The sequence below is a fragment of the Dermochelys coriacea genome, chromosome 1 (genome assembly GCF_009764565.3).
Source record: "Dermochelys coriacea isolate rDerCor1 chromosome 1, rDerCor1.pri.v4, whole genome shotgun sequence".
NCBI lineage: Eukaryota > Metazoa > Chordata > Testudines > Dermochelyidae > Dermochelys > Dermochelys coriacea.
This window is the reverse complement of record NC_050068.2, coordinates 268807752-268825966: the sequence shown is the minus strand read 5'-3', so window position 1 is coordinate 268825966 and position 18215 is coordinate 268807752. Positions and strand designations below refer to the sequence as shown.

The following is an 18215-nucleotide window of genomic DNA, read 5'->3' as shown; positions in this document are numbered from 1 at the left end:
GAAAGTGGCATTGTGGGCTTTCCATATGTGATTACCTTATCAAAGATTTACTCAATTTATAATTTTATTTCCTTATCCGCCCTGCAAATTGAATCAGTTATCAAAAAGTTCAAGGATGTTCTTTCTGAATCTGACATCTCAAAAAATAAAGACTGAAACAATGAACAATGAAAGTTGTTCATTCTGCTCCTTTGGCAAAATAGAGTCCCAGCTCACTTTCATGGTACTGGGTTGACTCTCCAAAACTAAGTGTATAAAAATAGTAAAAAATTATTTTTGAAGCTCTGTAAAAAGTTCTTACTTGGAATGCATCCACTCTTGAAAGAGAAACACAAAACTAAAGTCCTGGCAGATAAAGAATTTCTGTCATTGGTTCAATCTATCCCACTTTGAACTCAGTCCTACTACAGCTGAAGTCAATGTAAGTTTTGTAATAAACATCACTAGGAGGAGGATCCTTTGATAGTGATGAAATCATTACCTTCTAGTTTCTGTTTGCCTATATGAAATTAGATGCTTGTCTACACAGGGATACTCAGGGAAGTTAAGAGAAATCAACTAAAGCTTAGATGGATAAAGCTACAGCAAAGTAAGGCCACTTTTCCTCTGAATGAAAGCATCCATACTTAAGTTTTAGTGTGTTTTGACTTATGCACATTACACAGCTTTAATTGGTTTGTCTTAATATTCCTGAGAGTCCCCATGTAGACAAGCCCTCTGAGTGGACAAATGTAAACATGACAAACCCCATTGATATTGCTGATTTCAGTGAGTTTGAAGGGCAGAATTCAGCCTACTGTGTCCGATATTGCTAATATGTTATAATTGTGTACTTTTGAATTTTATAATAGGAAGCATTTTCTTCATCACTCCTGCCAAGGGTCATGGTAGATTCTCCATCACTGCCAATGTGACTTACCTCCCTTATGTATTATTACATTGTGAGGCTAAATGTATTGATTTTTTTTTGAAAAGTAGATTAAGAACCTGGAACGGAAGGTACTATACAATTTTCTAAATTGTATTGCTGATAAGACCTCAGCTGGAGTATTGTGACCAATTCTAGGTGCCACATTTACAGAAGGATGTGGACACATGGGAGAAAGTGCAGAAGACAGCAACAAAAATGATTGAAGGTCTATAAAACATGACCTAAGAGGAAAGATTGAAAAAATTGGATTTATTTAGTTTGGAGAAGAGAAGTCTGAAGGGGACTTAACAGTTTTCAAGTACTTAAAAAGTTGTTACAAGAAGGGGGGTGAAAAATTGTTCTCATTAACCTCTGAGGATAGGACAAGAAGCAATGGACTTACATTACAGAAAGGGACGTTTAGTTGGACATTAGGAAAAACTTCTTAACTGTCATGGTAGTTAAGCCCTGGAACAAATTGCCTAGGGAGGTTGTGGAATCTCCATCACTGGAGTTTTTTAAAAATAACATCTGTCAAGAGTGGTCTAGGTATTACATAGTCATGCCTTGAATGCAGGGGACTGTACTAAATAACCTCTCGAGGTCCCTTCCAGTCCTACACTTCTATGATTATCATTTTTTTAAATTATTAAGTAAGTTCTTACTGAGGGTGAGTAATCTGAGGAAATCTTCATAATTTTAAAGCATTATTTCTATCTAAGTTTTGAGGTAGAGGAATGAATCTTTGTTCAGAGCTATACTTTGAAAATATAACAACATTTTGAAAAAATTATATATAGGTTCTCGCTCATCGTGGTGGCCACTGGACATTGCTTCAAAATACCTGCCGAGAGCTTTGGAACTATAGTCAAGAAGTGCTGTCAATTGCCAAGCATTCACATTCTCTTCAAGGATTATTTCCTATTACCAGAAATTTTCTTATCAGCACTATCTGGTTGCCATTCTATTTGGCATCAGATACGATTCTTGATATGATAATTGAACTACAAACTAGTAATTCCCTTAAGGTAAAAATGTATTTTATTCATATATTATATCCATTGTAGTTAGTTCTTTGAATGGTGTGAAAAAATGCAGAAAAGAATCAGGAGGCATTATTTTCTTACATTGATTTTGGTAACTTCAAACTACTGCCCATAATACAGCCTATACAGAAGAACAGTATTTCTTAACTTGTAGAACTATAAAACTTACCTTCTAAAAACTTGCTTTACAAGAGACGATAGAAACGGAAGCCATCTATCATCATTACTGTCTGCCTCAATTTTACAGATACCTTTTCCTTTTATCTTTCAGTTTCTATGGTGCCCACAAGAACTGGGCAGGAAATGGTTTTCCTTTCCCATGAGAATTTTCAAGATTTTGAAAAAATTTCCCAGCTCAAATCAGGATGCGAAGTCAAAATCTTGAAAATTTTGCAAACAAAAATCTGAAATTTGTTTTGGATTGGGTAAATCTAAACATTCTATTTAGAAAATTTTGAAACACTGTTTTGATTTCAACTTTTTACATTTAATTTTACTATAATGTAACTTAAATATTGAAATAAAAATTGGAATGATATTTGAAAATAAAAATTTAAGATGAAAACCAAAAAAATACAACCTTTTGACAATTTTGAAACTTTTTCATCAAAAGTCTTCAAAATGGGAAACTGATTGTGAACAGTTTTGGTTTCAATAAATTGGCATTTTCTGGCCAATAAAATGTTTTTCAAAAGCTTCCCAACTGGCTCTAGTTCCCATTACAAAGTATGTGGAGTGCCTTACAAACCACTGATGAAAACAAAACTGAGCCCAGTGACCAAGGGATGGGGAAGGGGTCGGAAAGTCTATATGGTGAACCAAAGGAAATGGGCAAAAAGAAAAGCAATCTAGAAAGAGTTAGTTACATTAACTCTGTGATTGTTCATTGCAATACAATTAATTGCATTAACTTTTGAAACGGCTCATTATAATGTATTATGTTCCACTTATAGATTTTTGATCCTGAAGGAGATTTCTGTGTTCCAAGTTGTGTAGGAGGAATTGCTGATGAGGACGGTGGTTCTAATCTTACTTTTTGCTGCCTTCTTGATGATATCAATGTGGTTGATTTGAGATGGATATGTGGTCTGGTACTTAGAACTATAGAGCTCTTATACCAAATGAAGAAATGGGAAGCACTGGTACATATAGCGTTGCATTTTAACACAATTACACAGTAAGTAACACTTAAGAGCATATGGAAAGGAAAAAGCTAGATTATTCATTTAAAATATAAGTAATTTTGATTTGTAATATTACTTGGCCTTTTCCAGTGAGAGATATGCAGAACAAGTGACTCCGCTGCTGATATATGCACAGAGACAACTTCTGGAGAGAATACAGCAATTCGGAGGCCCAGATAGTCCTCAGCCTCATTTTATAAAATACCTGGGTGATAATGCAGACAAGGTGAACTATTTATTTCATTATTTAGGTACTGAGTCTAACTGTGAACTAAATCCTGAAAAATGTTTTAATTTATTGTGTTTTTAACAGATTAATAAGATTTCTCATAATGTTGTCAAAACAGGAATCTTTAAGATTATATTCATGAACAATACAGATCAAAGTTTATGCAACTATACCATATTATGCATATGTGACAGGGTACTCTGCCCCTTGATGCAGTACCGCGTAATGATTAGTCCATCTGGTGTGACCCTTTAAGACTCTGAAAGGTCTGATTATAGATACCAGGACCTGAAGAATATTGGGAGAGAGGAAGCCGTCCCAGGAGTCAGACTTGTACAGGAGGAAATCCCATTGCTGTTTCTTTAAGGGGCTGAGGCCAGGAGCCTTACAGAGAGGGCAGAGCAAGGCTTCCCTCTCTCCCAACCAAATGGGCATGAGCTGGCAGAAGGAGACCAGCATAAATGCAACCTCCACCCCCATAGCAGGTCAGATAATAGGACACATCAGCCAGGAAAGACTGGCCTGCTGAGATCCCTGAAGCTTGAGGGCTAATAAAGGAAAAGAGGCTAGCTGAAGAAGAAGCTGGCAAAGGCTCTACAGCTGGTGAACCTAGAACTCCTCTCCAAAGAGGAGGGCTCCTGCTTCAGAAGTACCAGAGAATCTAATTAATACACCCCAGCTCCAGGGGGGAGAGCTAGGAGACTCCTTTTTAAGGAGGGTCTGAAAAGGAGTAATTCAGGGAAGAAGAGGGAAGGGTTCCTTAAACAGAGAAGTTTCCCGGAGCAGGGTAGAAGAAAGGAACCAGAGACCATTAGCTGGACTGAGCCAGAGAGGATGAATGCCCTGCATATAGTTGAGTAAGGTCATACTTATGCTGATGACTGTTAATCTATGAGACTCCTGGAAAGGGGAGTGTTCTTTGATAAAGATGTCTTTCTGGACTTGTTTATAACTTGGGGGGAAGGAAAACAGATGCAGGGCCCATGTGGTGTGCCAGGCCTCACTGAAAGGGGGTACCCTGGTTACCTCCATGCCATCACATGGTGAGAATCTAAATTTGAGGCCTAAAATGCTTGACAGCATCCGTTTTAACTGAGTATATATATCTGGGTGCCATATGCACTCCTTGATTAAACTGTGCCCCTTGAGGGACTGCTTTGTTGCTATGTACTTGTGTACTTAACCCATAAAAAGGTCAGAATTATTCATATTGAGCAAGCCTGAATACTTAAAAAGCCAATGAAGAAGAACATGAGAAACCTGCACCAGGAATTCATACATTAGCAGTTTTCTACCATTCAAAACCATGATTCTGTATATTTGGCAAACAGAAAGACAGACAGCAAATTCAGTTGTAAGACACCAATGGCAGCAGAAAAAAAATTTTTAAGTTAAGTTTTTTTTAAAATAAGATTGATGTACTAAAATCAAGTGTACAGTAATCTGTGCAATATGTTACAATAAGGTAGTATACAAATTACATTTTTGAAAACTGTCTCAAATGGCATAATAAAAACTAATTTTAAATAATCATATTTAATATATTAGTTCAAAGACACCTCAGCCAGTTTTGAGAGGCAGGATGCTATGCTCTGTACAGACATATATTGGTCCAGATCCTCAGCTAGTTTAATTGAAGTTAATGTAACTCTACCAGTTTATATCAGTTCTGGATATCTAGCTCACTAAAAAATACTGGACTTTTTAATTGTCTAAAGGAGCATACTGTGCCAGGGTCGGACAGGATGGCTATAGGAGAGTAATCCTATTGGGATCCGAGAGTCAGTGGATGCCACCCAGAGGAACTCTGTCCGGATTCGTGAACGGACCGAGGATCAGAAATAGGCCCCACACTCATAGGAGACTCCATCGGCCAACCTCCTCACTCTGGTTTTATAGATGGCCATTTTAGCTCGGGCCAGGAGGAGGTTGACTAGGAGATCCCGTGACTTTGTGGTGCTGCGGATAGGGAGTGTATAAATAAGAAGGTGAGGGGAAAAGGGCAACCAAAAGCATAATAAAATATTCGTGAGGAGCCGGAATAGGGGCTGCAGCCTGGCACACTCCAAATATATGTGTACAAGGGTTTCCTTCACACTGCAAAAGGGACAGATGTCTGGGATAGGAGTGAACCGCACCAAGTACACGCCCGTGCTCACGGCTCTGTGAAGGAGCCGCCAACTGATATCTCCGGCAGGCCTCGGGACCAAGGTGGAATATAGGCTGGCCCACCGGGGCTCCTCATCCTCCAAAGGCGGCAGAAGGTCCCGCCATTTTGTATCGGGGCAGGACATGAGGGTGAGGGCACGAAGAGTATGGAGCACGAGCGTGTATAGATGTTTCCTTGGCATGGTCTGGAAGCAGACCGGCTGCAGCTTGTGCAGCCGGCTCACGGTGAAGGGGTCAGTTGAAAGGGGTCCGATGAAAAGATCCAGCGGGCCTTGGGTGGAGGGTGGGCGGGGCACGCCCTTGTGCAGGACCTGGTTGAGGTAAACCGAGCAACGGGCGGCAAAGCGGCCCTCACCTCCTGAAGTACGCGCCGGGGAGTACGAGGTCTGGAGAGCTCCATGCACTAAGTGAGCGTCAGGGGATCCAGTCAGTCTCCCCGGTCGTAGTCAAGGAGGTCTCCGTCTCTTGTGATTTCTGCCAGGATCAACCTCTGGCGTACCGAGGGGGACTCCACTACCTGCAAGCGAAGCTGGGAGTTGCGTAGCAGGGGCTCCGCGAGGAGATCTGCCCCCTCGATCACTGCCACGGACCTGGTCGTTGAAAGCAGTTTCCAGGTCCGGAGGAGGTCCTGGTAGAAGACCGGCTGCCCAGAGAGGTCTCGCGGAAGACCTCTTGGATGAAGATAAAGGAGCTGCTGGTCTTATCGAAGCCCTCGGAAGCGACACAGGAAGGCGTGCGCCAGTATGCTCCACGCCGGACTACCTGCACCATAAAGGAGCCTCTGCAGGGTCTAGAAGCGGAAGACATGGAACTGAGTGTGCAGACACTTCAGGCCCTGCCCCCCGTCCTCCAGGGGTAGATGGAGAACCCCTACAGGGACCCAGTGCAGTCCTGACAAAAAGAACTCCAGAATCGATGTCCGGAGGTTGGCCAGGAAACCCAGGGCCAGGACCAGGTGTTGAGCCGGTACCAGAGTATGGACAGGACTAGTTGATTAAGCACCAGCGCTCTCCCTCGAAGGGAGAGGCACCGGAGTAGTCCTGTCCATTTCCGGAGCCGCTCTATTACCCTGCCCTCTAAATCCTGCCAGTTCTCTGGCAGAGAGGGATGCGTGGCAGAAAGGTAAACACCAAGATACAGCAGCGGACCCGCGCTCCACTGGATGGCCTAAAGCGCGGGTAGGAGGGAGCTCGCCTGCCAGCCATCCCCGACCACCAGGCTAGAGCTCTTGACCCAGTTGACCCGGGCGGTGGAGGCTTGCCGAATAGATGGCCTGGCAAGCCTCCACCCACGCCAAGTCATCCGGGTCCTGGACCACGAGGAGCACATCATCAGCGTACACCGACAGGACCAGTTGCAGCCTGCGGAGGAGACAGAGGAAGGGTTCAATCGCCAGAGCATACAGCTGGCCCGAGAGGGGGCACCCCTGCCGTACTCCTCGCCCGAAGCGGACCAGTTCGGTCAGGGTCCAGTTGAGCCTGACCAGACATTCTGCGGAGGTATACAGCACCCAGAGAAAACCCACAAACTAGGGTTCGAAGCCAAACGCTTGCAAAGTGCTTAGGAGATATCCGTGATCCACCCTGTCCAACGCCTTCTCCTGATCCAAAGACAGGAGGGCGAACGACAGACCATCCCTACACCTGAGATCCAAAAGGTCCCGGACCAGATATAGGTTGTCAAAGATGCTGCGGCCTGGGATGGTGTAGGTTTGGTCTGGGTGGACCACGTCCGCCAGCACGGACCCTAGCTGCAGCGAGATTGCTTTTGCTATGACTTTGTAGTCCGTGTTGAGGAGCGAGACGGGATGCCAATTTCGTAAATCACGGAGGTCCCCCTTCTTCGCAATAAGGTGAGCATGGCTTGCATGCACGAAAGAGGGAGGACCCCGCTCTGCAAAGATTTGGCCCAGACAGTGACTAGGTGTGGGCCGAGGACGTCCCAGAACACACGGTAGAACTCCACGGTCAGCCCGTCCATGCCTGAAGATTTATTGGTGGGCATGCGATGGAGGGCTTCCGAGAACTCAGCCGGTCTCAGTTGCCCGCACTGACCGTAGGGAGCTCCTCCCAGAGCACTCTGCAAGCATTAGGATCAGTCGGATCCGGGGAGAAAAGGCTTGTGTAGAAGGCTCTCACCCTCCCACACATCTCCACCAGATCCATGAGGGGGGTGCCGTCTTCTGCCAGAAGGCAGGTGATGTGTTTCTTGGCCCCCCTCTTTTTCTCCAGGGCATAGAAGAAGCGGGAGCCGCGAAGAAGGCAGATGCGGGATCGAACAAAGGCACCCGGGCCCTATGGTCCTCGAGGGCCCGGAGCTCCTCCCGCTTCTCCTAGCACGCTTCACAGAGTGGCAGATCCTCGGGACTGGTGGCCAGACCCCTCTCCAGCTCTAAGACCTCCCATTCCAACTGATCTATCGCCGCATCCCTCCGTCGGCTGGCGCCACGGGTGTAGTCACGGCAGAAGAGCCGGGTGCACACCTTCCCCAAGTCCCACCAGCGCTACACTGAGGGAAAGGTATGCCGCTGCCCTCACCAGGCCAGACAGAACTCCCGGAAGGACGTCACGAAGCCCACATCTTCCAACAAGCTGTTGTTGATATGCCAATAGGCTGGCCCTGGCCTCTTCCACAGAGGGAGGCCGTCAAGGTGGCTAAATGATAGTCAGAGAATGGGGCCGGCCGGCTGCTGGTGGAGTGGGCTCGTGAAAGGTGGAAGCGTAATAAATAAATGCGGTCCAGCCGGGAGTGGCGCGACCGATGGGCCTCCACCAGGACAAAGGTGAACGTGGAAATGTCATCCGGGTGGTGGTTGCACCAGAAGTCCACCAGGGAGTGGTGTTCGACTATCTCCCAGAGGACATCTATGGTGGCCGGGCATTGCTTGGTCCCAGAGCGGTCCTGCTCCTCGAGGGTGGTGTTAAAGTCCTTACCCAGGACCAGGCACTCGTGAGGATCCAAGGTGCCGAGGAAGGCAGATGCCTGCTGATAGAATTGCAGCCACTCTGGGCCCGATGTCAGGGCATAGACGTTAATGAGGTTGACCACGAGCCCCTCCATATGGACCCGGAGGTGCAGCAGGTGGCCCGGCACAGCCTCAGCGAACCCCTGCACCTCAGGCCGTAGGTCGGGGGAGAACAGGGTCGCCACTCCAGCTGTATGAACTGTGAGATGGCTAAAGTAGACCCTGTTCCCCCAGTTCAGCCACCAGGTGTCTTTGGCAGCCAGATCCTTATGGGTCTGCTGCAGGAAGACCACAGAGTACCCCCCTTCCTGAAAGAAGGAGAGCACCTGGGACCTGCGGAGACCCATCCTACAGCCCCTGGTGTTCAATGTTGAGAAGATGAGCAGTGCCAAGAGGAGGGCGGGGGGGGATCCTCACCAGCAGGGACGCTCGTGGCCCCCATTGGGCCACGCAGCAAACCGTGACCTACCCCGTAGGTGAGCAATGAGTCACGGAAGCTGCAGACCTGCTGGTAGGCTGCAGCGGCCTGCTTCCCGGTGCTTTTACCCTCCCCCATAAGGACCCTTGTGGCCCGGAGGATCTGATGAAAGTTCCCCCATCGCTGGGGAGCAAGCTGTATCTTGTTGCAGGAGCCACGGACATCTTCTAAAAACTCCCGCAACTCCTCTCGCAGCGCATGGGGGTGTGGGGTTACTGTCTCCCGGTCATCCCGACAGGGCCCTTGGTTCAGCCCTGTGGCCCACCAAGACAGGCAGTTAGGGTGCAGACCCCCGACGGGGCACCCGATGAGCTGGCGTTACGCAGCCAGCACCTGCGGCAATCTGGGGCGGCGGATGGAAGATAGCAGCCCCTAGTGGGTCATGGCAGGGAAACACAAATGCCACTCCCTGGGGGTCATCTGTTGGAAAAGGGAAGGAGACAGCCCCAGGAGCAGCAATAACATCACGGGAGGTGGACGGGATCAGCATCAAGGGCAGGGCCGGGATCAAGGATGGGGCAGGGGGAGAGGCAAGATTCTGGGCTTCAGAAGCCAAACAGCTGGATGGTGGCACCTCCCGACCAGGCTTAAGGGGGTGGGGAGGGGGCTCTCAGTGATGCTGGACGCAGGCTCTATGTGGGTTTGGCAGCCATGGCATTAGGAGGTGGACTATCTTCTATAGGGCCCCCACCTGGGAGAGAGGTCGATTGCTCCACACCAATGAGGGGTGCCCTTGGTGGCTCAGGTCCCGGCCACATGGCACTGGCCGTCGCCTCTACAGGCTCAGCGGCCGTCAGCGGGGTGCCTTCTGCGGCCGGGTTGATGGAAGAGTCCAGGGGCTCCTCGGAGGTGGGAGCAGAAGCAACAATTAGGGGGAGGGAGCATTTAGGGGAAAGGGGGGGCTGGAGTGAAGTCGCCCAGATCGAGGCCCACTGGCAAAGGGTCGTCCTCCCCCTGGGTAACTGGGGTCAAACCTAGGGCCTCGATCTCCTCCTATATGGAGGGGAGATTGCTTTCCGCCACCCCGGGGTTCTCTCCGCCAGCACCCGATGCAACGGTCACCTCAGGGCTCACAGAGGCTTCAAATTGTACCAGGGCAGGAAGCGTTCCCTCAGGGGCCTCGGAGGGGAGGGACTCCCGTGGAGAGGAAATACTACCTTCTGCCACGTCTTCCCCAGCCGGCACCGGTGGATGGAACACACCCGTGGGCAAAGCGGAAGGCTCGGCATCGGTGCCCCCCTTCCTGGTCTTCTGGGGGGCCTCTGCATCGGATGGGAGGAGCGGAGCTCGAGCCTTCTGCTTGCCTCGCTTCCCCTGTACTAGTGCCCAGCCCTTCATGGCATCATCTGGGGGCTGACTAGCAGGGGTCAGGTCAGAGGGCAGGGGTGATGGCTCAGGGACTCGGGGGGGGGGTAACGGTGGGGCAGCACAAGGGAGGGAAGATTCCCCCTGTGGCGGCCCGTCTCCCATGCCCGGCGGTATCTCTGCCACACCTTCCTCCACAGGTCCCACTAGATTGCAAGCAGTGGAGGCGGGGCTCTCCCGCTTGTCTGGGAATAGTGGGGGAGTGCCCCTTGGGCCCAAGCGGGAGGAGTAGTGGACTGGGAAGGAGGAGGGGTGGCTTCGGGTGCTGGGCAGCCAGGTGCGCCGGTGATGGTGGGGCCGGCGCCCTGCTGGGACGCGGGGGTCCCGGAAGCCTTTCCTTGCCAGGCCAAGAGTCAATCCCTCCGGACATGCCCCATCTCGTGGCAGAGGTAGCACCAGGCCTCCCCCGTAGAGTAGTGCGCCCGGTAATGAATGACCGCTCGAATGACCCCTCGAGCGCCTCTCCATCATGCGCCGCCAGCAGCAATCGAAGCTGCACCTGCCGGCAGAACGAGAGGACGTGACTGAGAGCAGGGTCTTTGCAGACCAGTGGGAGAAGGCTGACCACAGAGATGGGTTTCCCCAGGGTAGAGAGGGCAGGTAACAGGGTGGCATTGGGAAAAAAGGGAGGGACAGAGGTCAGGACCAAGCGGATGCCCAGGTCCTCTAGTGGCTCTAGGGGGACGAACACGCCACCCACGGCCAGGCCCTTCTCCACCACCTCCTGGGTGGCAGCATCCGATGCTAAAAAGAAGACGACCTTTCTGTACATTTTGGAGGCCGCCACAATGGCCAGGGGCCCCACCACCCTCGCCAATGCCCGCACGTAGGTCTCCCCGTGGGGCGAGGCGGGCACCAGGAGGCAACGAACACCGTGCTTCCTGGTCAAAGTTGGGAAGGGGCCCTGGCCACTATAGATGGTAGCGGAGGTGGTGGGCGGGAAAGATGACGTAGCGGCAGGCGGGAGGGCTGCTGCCACCTGGGCATATGCCCTGGGGCCTAGTGGAGGGGACAGCCCTGCCATGGTGGGCGTGGTCTTTTTTGCGGGGCCCTTATCCTTCTTTTTTCCCGGGCCCTTCTTGCCAGCTGGGGGGGCTTCCCCAGGGTCAGAGGGGGTGAGGGACGTGGCAGCAGTGGAGGTCACCCCGGTGTCTACTGCTGCTGGTGCCCCAGTGGAGGCAGTAGCAGGTGGTTCGGGTGCGGCAGCGGAGGTAGAGGCTCGGGGGGGGGGCAACAGGGTGGCAGGTGGAGGAGGGGCGGTGGGGTTTTCTGGAGGGACCCCTGGCAAGCTTCCCTTAGGACCCAGTCAAGGAAAACCCGAGCAGCGGGCGGCAAAGCGACCCTCACCTCCTGAAGTACACGCAGGGGAGTACAAGGTCTGGACAGCCCCATGCGCTGAGCGAGCGTCAGGGGATCCAGCCAGTCTCCCTGTTCATAGTCCAGGAGGTCTCCAACTCTGGTGACTTCTGCCAGGACCAACCTCTGGCGCACCGCAGGGGGCTCTGCCACCTGCACACGAAGCTGGGGGTTGTGTAGCAGAAGCTCCGCGAGGAGATCTTCCCCCACGGAGGCCGCCACGGACCTGGTCACTGTGAACAGGTTCCAGGTCCGGAGGAGGTCCTGGTAGAAGACCGGCAGCTCGGAGAGGTCTCGTGGAAGACCTTTCGGATGAAGATAAAGGGGCTGCCGGTCGTATCGGAGCCCCCGGAGGCGGCGCAGGAAGGCATGCGCCAATACGCTCCACGCCGGACTACCTGCACCATAAAGGAGCCTCTGCAGGGCCTGGAGGCGGAAGACATGGACCTGAGTGCGAAAACACTTCAGGCCCTGCCCTCCCTCCTCCAGGGGTAGATGGAGGACCCCTGCAGAGACCCAGTGCAGTCCTGACCAGAATAACTCCAGAGTCAATGTCCGAAGGTTGGCCAGGAAATCTGGGGCCAGGACCAGGGTGTTGAGACGGTACCAGAGCATGGACAGGACTAGTTGATTAAGCACCAGTGTCCTCCCTCGAAGGGAGAGACACCGAAGTAGTCCCGTCCATCTCCGGAACCGCTCTACCACCCTGCCCTCTAAACCATGCCAGTTCTCTGGTGGAGACGGATGCGTGGCAGAAAGGTAAACGCCAAGATGGAGCGCGGGTCTGCTGCTCTACCGGATAGCCTGAAGTGCGGGTGGGAGGGAGCTCGCCTGCCACCACTCCCCTACCACCAGACCAGAGCTCTTGACCCAGTTGACCCGGGTGGAGGAAGCTGCCGAGTAAACAGCCTGGCAAGCCTCCACCCGCGCCAAGTAGCCCCGGTCCTGGACCACGAGGAGCACATCGTCGGCGTATGCCGACAGGACCAACCGCAGCTCCAGCTCCCACAGCGCCAACTCTGTCAAGCTCCTACGGAGGAGCCAGAGGAAGGGCTCGATCGCCAGAGCGTACAGCTGGCCCGAGAGGGGGCACCCCTGCCGTACTCCTCGCCCGAAGCTGACCGGTTTGGTCAGGGTCCAGTTGAGCCTCACCAGACACTCTGTGGAGGCGTACAGCACCTGGAGAAAACCCACAAACTAGGGTCTGAAGCCAAATGCTTGCAGAGTGCTCAGGAGATACCCGTGATCCACCCTGTCGAACGCTTTCTCCTGATCCAGGGACAGGAGGGCGAACAACAGACCGTCCCTACACCCGAGTTCCAAAAGGTCCCGGACCAGATATAGGTTGTCGAAGATGCTGCGGCCTGGGATGGTGTAGGTTTGGTCTGGGTGGATCACGTCCACCAGCACAGACCTTATCTGCAGCGAGATGGCTTTCACTACGACCTTGTAGTCTGTGCTGAGGAGCGAGACGGGACTTCAATTCCGTAAATCACGGAGGTCCCCCTTCTTCGGCAATAAGGCGAGCACGGCTCGCCTGCACGAAAGAGGGAGGACCCTGCTCTGCAAAGACTCGGCTCAGATGGTGACTAGGTCTGGGCCGAGGACGTCCCAGAATACGCGGTAGAACTCCACGATCAGCCCGTCCAGGCCTGGAGATTAGTGGGCATGCGGCGGAGGGCTTCCGAGAACTCGGCCAGAGTGAGAGGCAGCTCTAGCTGGTCTCGGTCGCCCGCACTGACTGTCGGGAGTCCGTCCCAGAGCACTCGGCAAGCATTAGGATCGGTCGGCTCTGGGGAGAAAAGGCGTGCGTAGAAGGCCTTGGCCCTTCCGCACATCTCCACCGGATCCGTGAGGGGGGTGTCATCCTCCGTGAGGAGGCAGGTGACATGCTTCTTAGACCCCTCTTTTTCTCCAGGGCATAGAAGAAGCGGGAGCCACAATCCATCTCCCTAAGGAGGCGGATGTGGGATCGAACAAAGGCACCCCAGGCCTGGTGGTCCTCGAGGGCCCGGAGCTCCTCCCGCTTCTCCTGGCATGCCCTGCAGAGGGATGGATCCTTGGGGCTGGTGGCCGGATGCTTCTCCAGCTCTAAGACCTCCCGTTCCAACTGCCCTATCGCTGCATCCCTCCGTCAGCTGGCGCCCCAGGTATAGTTGCGGCAGAAGAGCCGGGCGCGCATCTTCCCCAAGTCCCACCACCGCCACACCTAGGGAAAGGCATGCCGCTGCCCTCGCCAGGCCAGCCAGAACTCCCAGAAGGACACCATGAAGCCCACATCCTCCAACAAGCTGTTGTTAAAGTGCCAATAGGCTGGCCCCGGCCTCTCGGTGCAGAGAGAGACCGTCACAGTGGCTAGGTGGTGATCGGAGAACGGGGCCGGCAGAATGCTGGAGGAGTGGTCCCATGAAAGGTGGAAACGCGATAAGTATGTACGGTCCAACCAGGAGTGGCGCGACCGGTGTACCTCCATCTGGACAACGGTGAACGTTGAGATGTCGTCCAGGTGGTGGTCGCGCCAGACGTCCACCATGGAGTGATGGTCGACTATCCCCCGGAGGAAATCCACGGCGGCTGGGCACTGCTCAGTCCCTGAGCGGTCCTGCTCCTTGAGGGTTGTATTAAAGTCCCCGCCCAGGTCCAGGCACTCGCAAGGATCCAAGGTGCTGTGGAAGGCAGACGCCTGCTGAAAGAAACGCAGCCACTCCAGGCTCGATGTCGGGGCATAGACGTTGACAAGATTAACCACGAGCCCCTCCACACGGACCCGGAGGTGTAGCAGGCGGCCCAGCACAGCCTCGGCGACCTCCAGCACCTCGGGCCGTAGGTCGGGGGAGAACAGGGTCGCCACTCCAGCCATACGAACTGTGAGATGGCTAAAGTAGACCCTGTCCCCCCAATCCAGCCGCCAGCTGTCTTCGGCAGCCAGAACCGTATGGGTCTCCAGCAGGAAAACCACAGAGTACCCCCCTCCCGAAGGAAGGAGAGCACCTGGGACCTGCGGAGACCCATCCTACAGCCGCGGGTGTTCAACGTTGCGATGGTAAGAGGTGTCATAAAGAGGGCTGGCAGGGGATCCTCGCCGGCAGGGACGCTCGCAGCTCCCGACGGGCCACGCAACAGTCCGTGACCTACCCAGTAGGTGAGTAAGGAGTCACGGAAGAGGTGGACCCGCCGGTAGGCCGCAGCCCCCTGCTTCCCTCGTGGCCCGGGGGATATGATGGAAGTCCCCCCATTGCTGGAGAGCGAGCTGCACCTTGTTACTGGAGCCACGAACGTCCTCAAGGAACTCCCGCAGCTCCTCTCGCAGTGTATGGGGGGCCAGGGTCACTAGCCCCCGGCTTTGCTCCAGAGGGACCGCCGACACAGCCCCGTGGCCCACCGAGATGGGTAGGCAAGGGGCGGACCCCTGACATGGCACCCGATGGGCTGGTACCACATGGCCCCCTTCATACCACAGCTCAATTGGGGGTGGCAGAGGGAAGATAGCAGCCCCTGGTGAGTCGGGACTGGGAAATACAGAGGCCGTTCCCTGGGGACTATCCTCTGGGGGGCGAGGAGATGGTGGCCCCAGGGGCAGCAATGATATCACGGGAGGTGGAGGGGACAGGGATGGGGTTGACATCAAGGGCAGGGCAGGGATCCAGAGTAGGAGCAGGACAGGGTTTGGAAGCAGATTCAGGATGCGGGGCAAAGGCAGGATCCTGAGCTTCAGGAGCCACGCAGCTGGAGATTGGCCCCCCTTGGTGGAGCTCAAGGGACTAGGGGGTAGGAAGGGGGCCCTCCACGATGCTGGGCTCTGGCACCACGGCCGGCGGAGTAGCCACAGCATCTCCAGTGGGGTCCCCGCCCGGGAAGGAGGTTGGTTGCCCCACGCTCACAAGGGACAGCCCGTGGGCCCAGGTTCCAGCTGCATGGCACCGGCCGTTGCCTCAATGGGCTCGGCGGCCGACAGCAGGGTGGCACCCACGGCTGGGCAGGTGGAGGAGCCTCAGGGGCAGGGGCAGAAGCAGCAGTTAGGGAGGAGGAGCATGGAGAAGGGGGGGCTGGGGTGAGGTTGCTCAGATCGAGGCCCACTGGCAGAAGGTCGTCCTCCCCCTGGGTGACCGGGGTCAGACCCAGGGCCTCGATCTCCTCGTAGATGGAGGGGAGCTCCCCTTCCACCACCCTGGAGGTCTCCCCGCCAACGCCTGAAGTGACGCTCACCTCGGGGCTCACAGGGGCTCCGGATGGTAACGGGGCAGGAGGGGCTCCATCAGGGGCCTTGAAGGGAAGGGGCTCCAATGGAGGGACGGTACTGCCCTCCCGTGCTGCCACGCCTTCCCCAGCTGGCACTGGGGGATGGAACACGCCCATGGACAAGGCAGAGGGCTTGTCATCGGTGCCCCCTTTTCTGGTCTTCCAGGGGGCTGCCGCATCAGTGGAAGGGAGCGGAGCTCGAGCCTTCTGCTTGCTCGGCTTCCCCAGGACTAGGGCCCAGCCCTCCATGGTATCATCAGGGGGCCGGCTGACAGGGGTCGGGTCGGGAGGCAGGCGTGATGGCTCAGGGACTGTGGGAGGCAGCGGTGGAGCGGCATGAGGGAGGGAAAAATCCCCCTGGGGTGGGCCCTCTCCTACGCTCGGTGGTATCCCTGCCGCACCCTTCTCTAGATGCCCCGCCGAACTGCAGGCAGCAGAGGTGGGGCTCTCCTGCTCGTCTGGGCGTGCTGGGGGGAGCGCCCCTTGGGCCCGAGTGGGAGCAGTGGTGGACTGAGTAGGAGGAGGGGCGGCTCCGGGTACTGGGCAGCCAGGGGCGCCAGCGATGACGGGGCCGGCGCCCCGCCGGGGCTCAGGGGTCCCGGATGCCCCTCCTTGCCGGGCCAAGGGGAAGTCCCTCCGGACGTGCCCCATCGCCCAGCAGAGGTAGCACCGGGCCTCCCCCGTGGAATAGTGCACCCGGTAATGGGCCCCGTGGTAGGGGACCAAAAAGGACCCCTCAAGCACCTCTCTGTTACGCACCAGTTGAAGCTGCACTTGCCGGCGGAACGAGAGGACGTGACGGAGGGCGGGGTCCTTGCAGCCCAGTGAGAGAGGGCTCAGGACAGAAATGGGCTTCCCCAGGGTCGAGAGGGCAGGTAATAGAGCAGCATTGGGAAGGAAGGGAGGGACTGAGGTCAGGACGAGGTGGACACCCAGGTCGTCCAGCGGCTCCAGGGGGACGAACACACCCCCCACTGGCAGGCCCTTCTCCACCCCCTCCTGGGTGGCAGCCTCCGATGCTAAAAAGACGACGACCTTCCCATACATTTTGGAGGCCACTACAATGGCCGTGGGCCCCACCACCCTCGCCAACGCCCGCACATAGGTCTCCACGTGGGGCGAGGTGGGCACCAGGAGGCAACGGACGCCGTGCTTCCTGGTCATGGTGGGAAAGGGGCCCCAGCCGCTATAGATGGTAGCGGAGGTGGTGGGCGGGAGAGATGATTTAGCGGCAGGTTGGGGGGCTGAGGGAGGGACACCCGCAGAGCTGGTGGAGGGAGCAGCAGGTAGGGACGCTGCGGCCCGTGGCGGGTCTTTTTGGTGGGCCCTTCCCCTTCTTCCCCTGGCCCTTCCCGCTGGCTGGGGGGGCTCCCCCGGAATCCAAGGGGGCAAGGTCACCCCAGTGTCCGCCGCAGCTGGCATCCCGGCGGGGGCAGGTGGTGTGGCAGCGGCGGGTGAGGTAGAGGCTTGGGGGGTGACAGAGGGGCAGGCGGGGGAAGGGTGTCTGGGGCTGCTGGAGGGGCCCCACCCTTCATGTCCCCCGCCATAAGAAGCAGGGAGGAAGGGGAAAACACCAGAGAGAGGAATGGAAAGGGGAGGCAGGTCGACCACTCCTCCCCGCTAGGCTGCAGGCAGGGGAGGAGGGCGCCAAAAAAGGGGGGGGCTGGATAGGGGTGTATCAAGGGCTTGTAGGGGACAGTCACCGACTCAGGATAGGAATCCGGCTCCTCTAGCTGCACTAGGGGAGGGAGGTTGCAACAATGTTAGGAGGTTGCAGTGAAATGGGGGCAAACTCAAACAGGGGAAGAGCACAAGCGCATGGACGGGGGCATGGGTGCACTGGGTAAGGGGCCAATCAGGGCAGGGGTACCATGTGGGGAGGGGGGAGAACCAGGCCGGAGGCAGGACAGGGAACTGAGGAGCTAGCTTCAGAGGCCAGGGCAGGGCAAACAAACAAAAGCTGCAGACGGAGAAGGGCGGGGGAGGCAATACAAAACTGAAGCCAGCGAGGTGCTGGGGTAAAGGGGTGGGCAAAAAGGCTGCAAGGGGCAAAATGGGGCAGGAAACGGGACAAAGCTAGGGGTTCACTAAAGGGGTCCAGTCCAGGGGGATGGGGGGGTGCGTGCACCCACGTGCGCTTGCAAAGAGTCAGTGTGGGCTGGCTGCTGCTTCAGGCCCAAAAGGTGGTGAAAGGGCGCGGCACGCCAAGCAAGCAGCGGAGTCCCAGAGGCAGGAGCTGAGGCAGATGGTATGCAGCCAGTGGGGGTGGTGGAG

At 55.0% G+C, this 18215-nt stretch overlaps 1 protein-coding gene across 5 annotated transcripts in view; it reads left to right on the top strand.

Moving 5' to 3' along the window:
• CFAP54 (cilia and flagella associated protein 54) overlaps positions 1-18215 on the top strand; it is a 184614-nt gene that overhangs the window by 80579 nt on the left and 85820 nt on the right. For all 5 annotated transcript variants that reach the window (XM_038387606.2, XM_038387605.2, XM_043491960.1 and 2 more), the window contains 3 exons: positions 1711-1938; positions 2910-3133; positions 3231-3366. In XM_038387606.2, coding sequence (XP_038243534.1) covers positions 1711-1938; positions 2910-3133; positions 3231-3366 — 588 coding nt within the window. The remainder of the gene's footprint in view (positions 1-1710; positions 1939-2909; positions 3134-3230; positions 3367-18215) is intronic.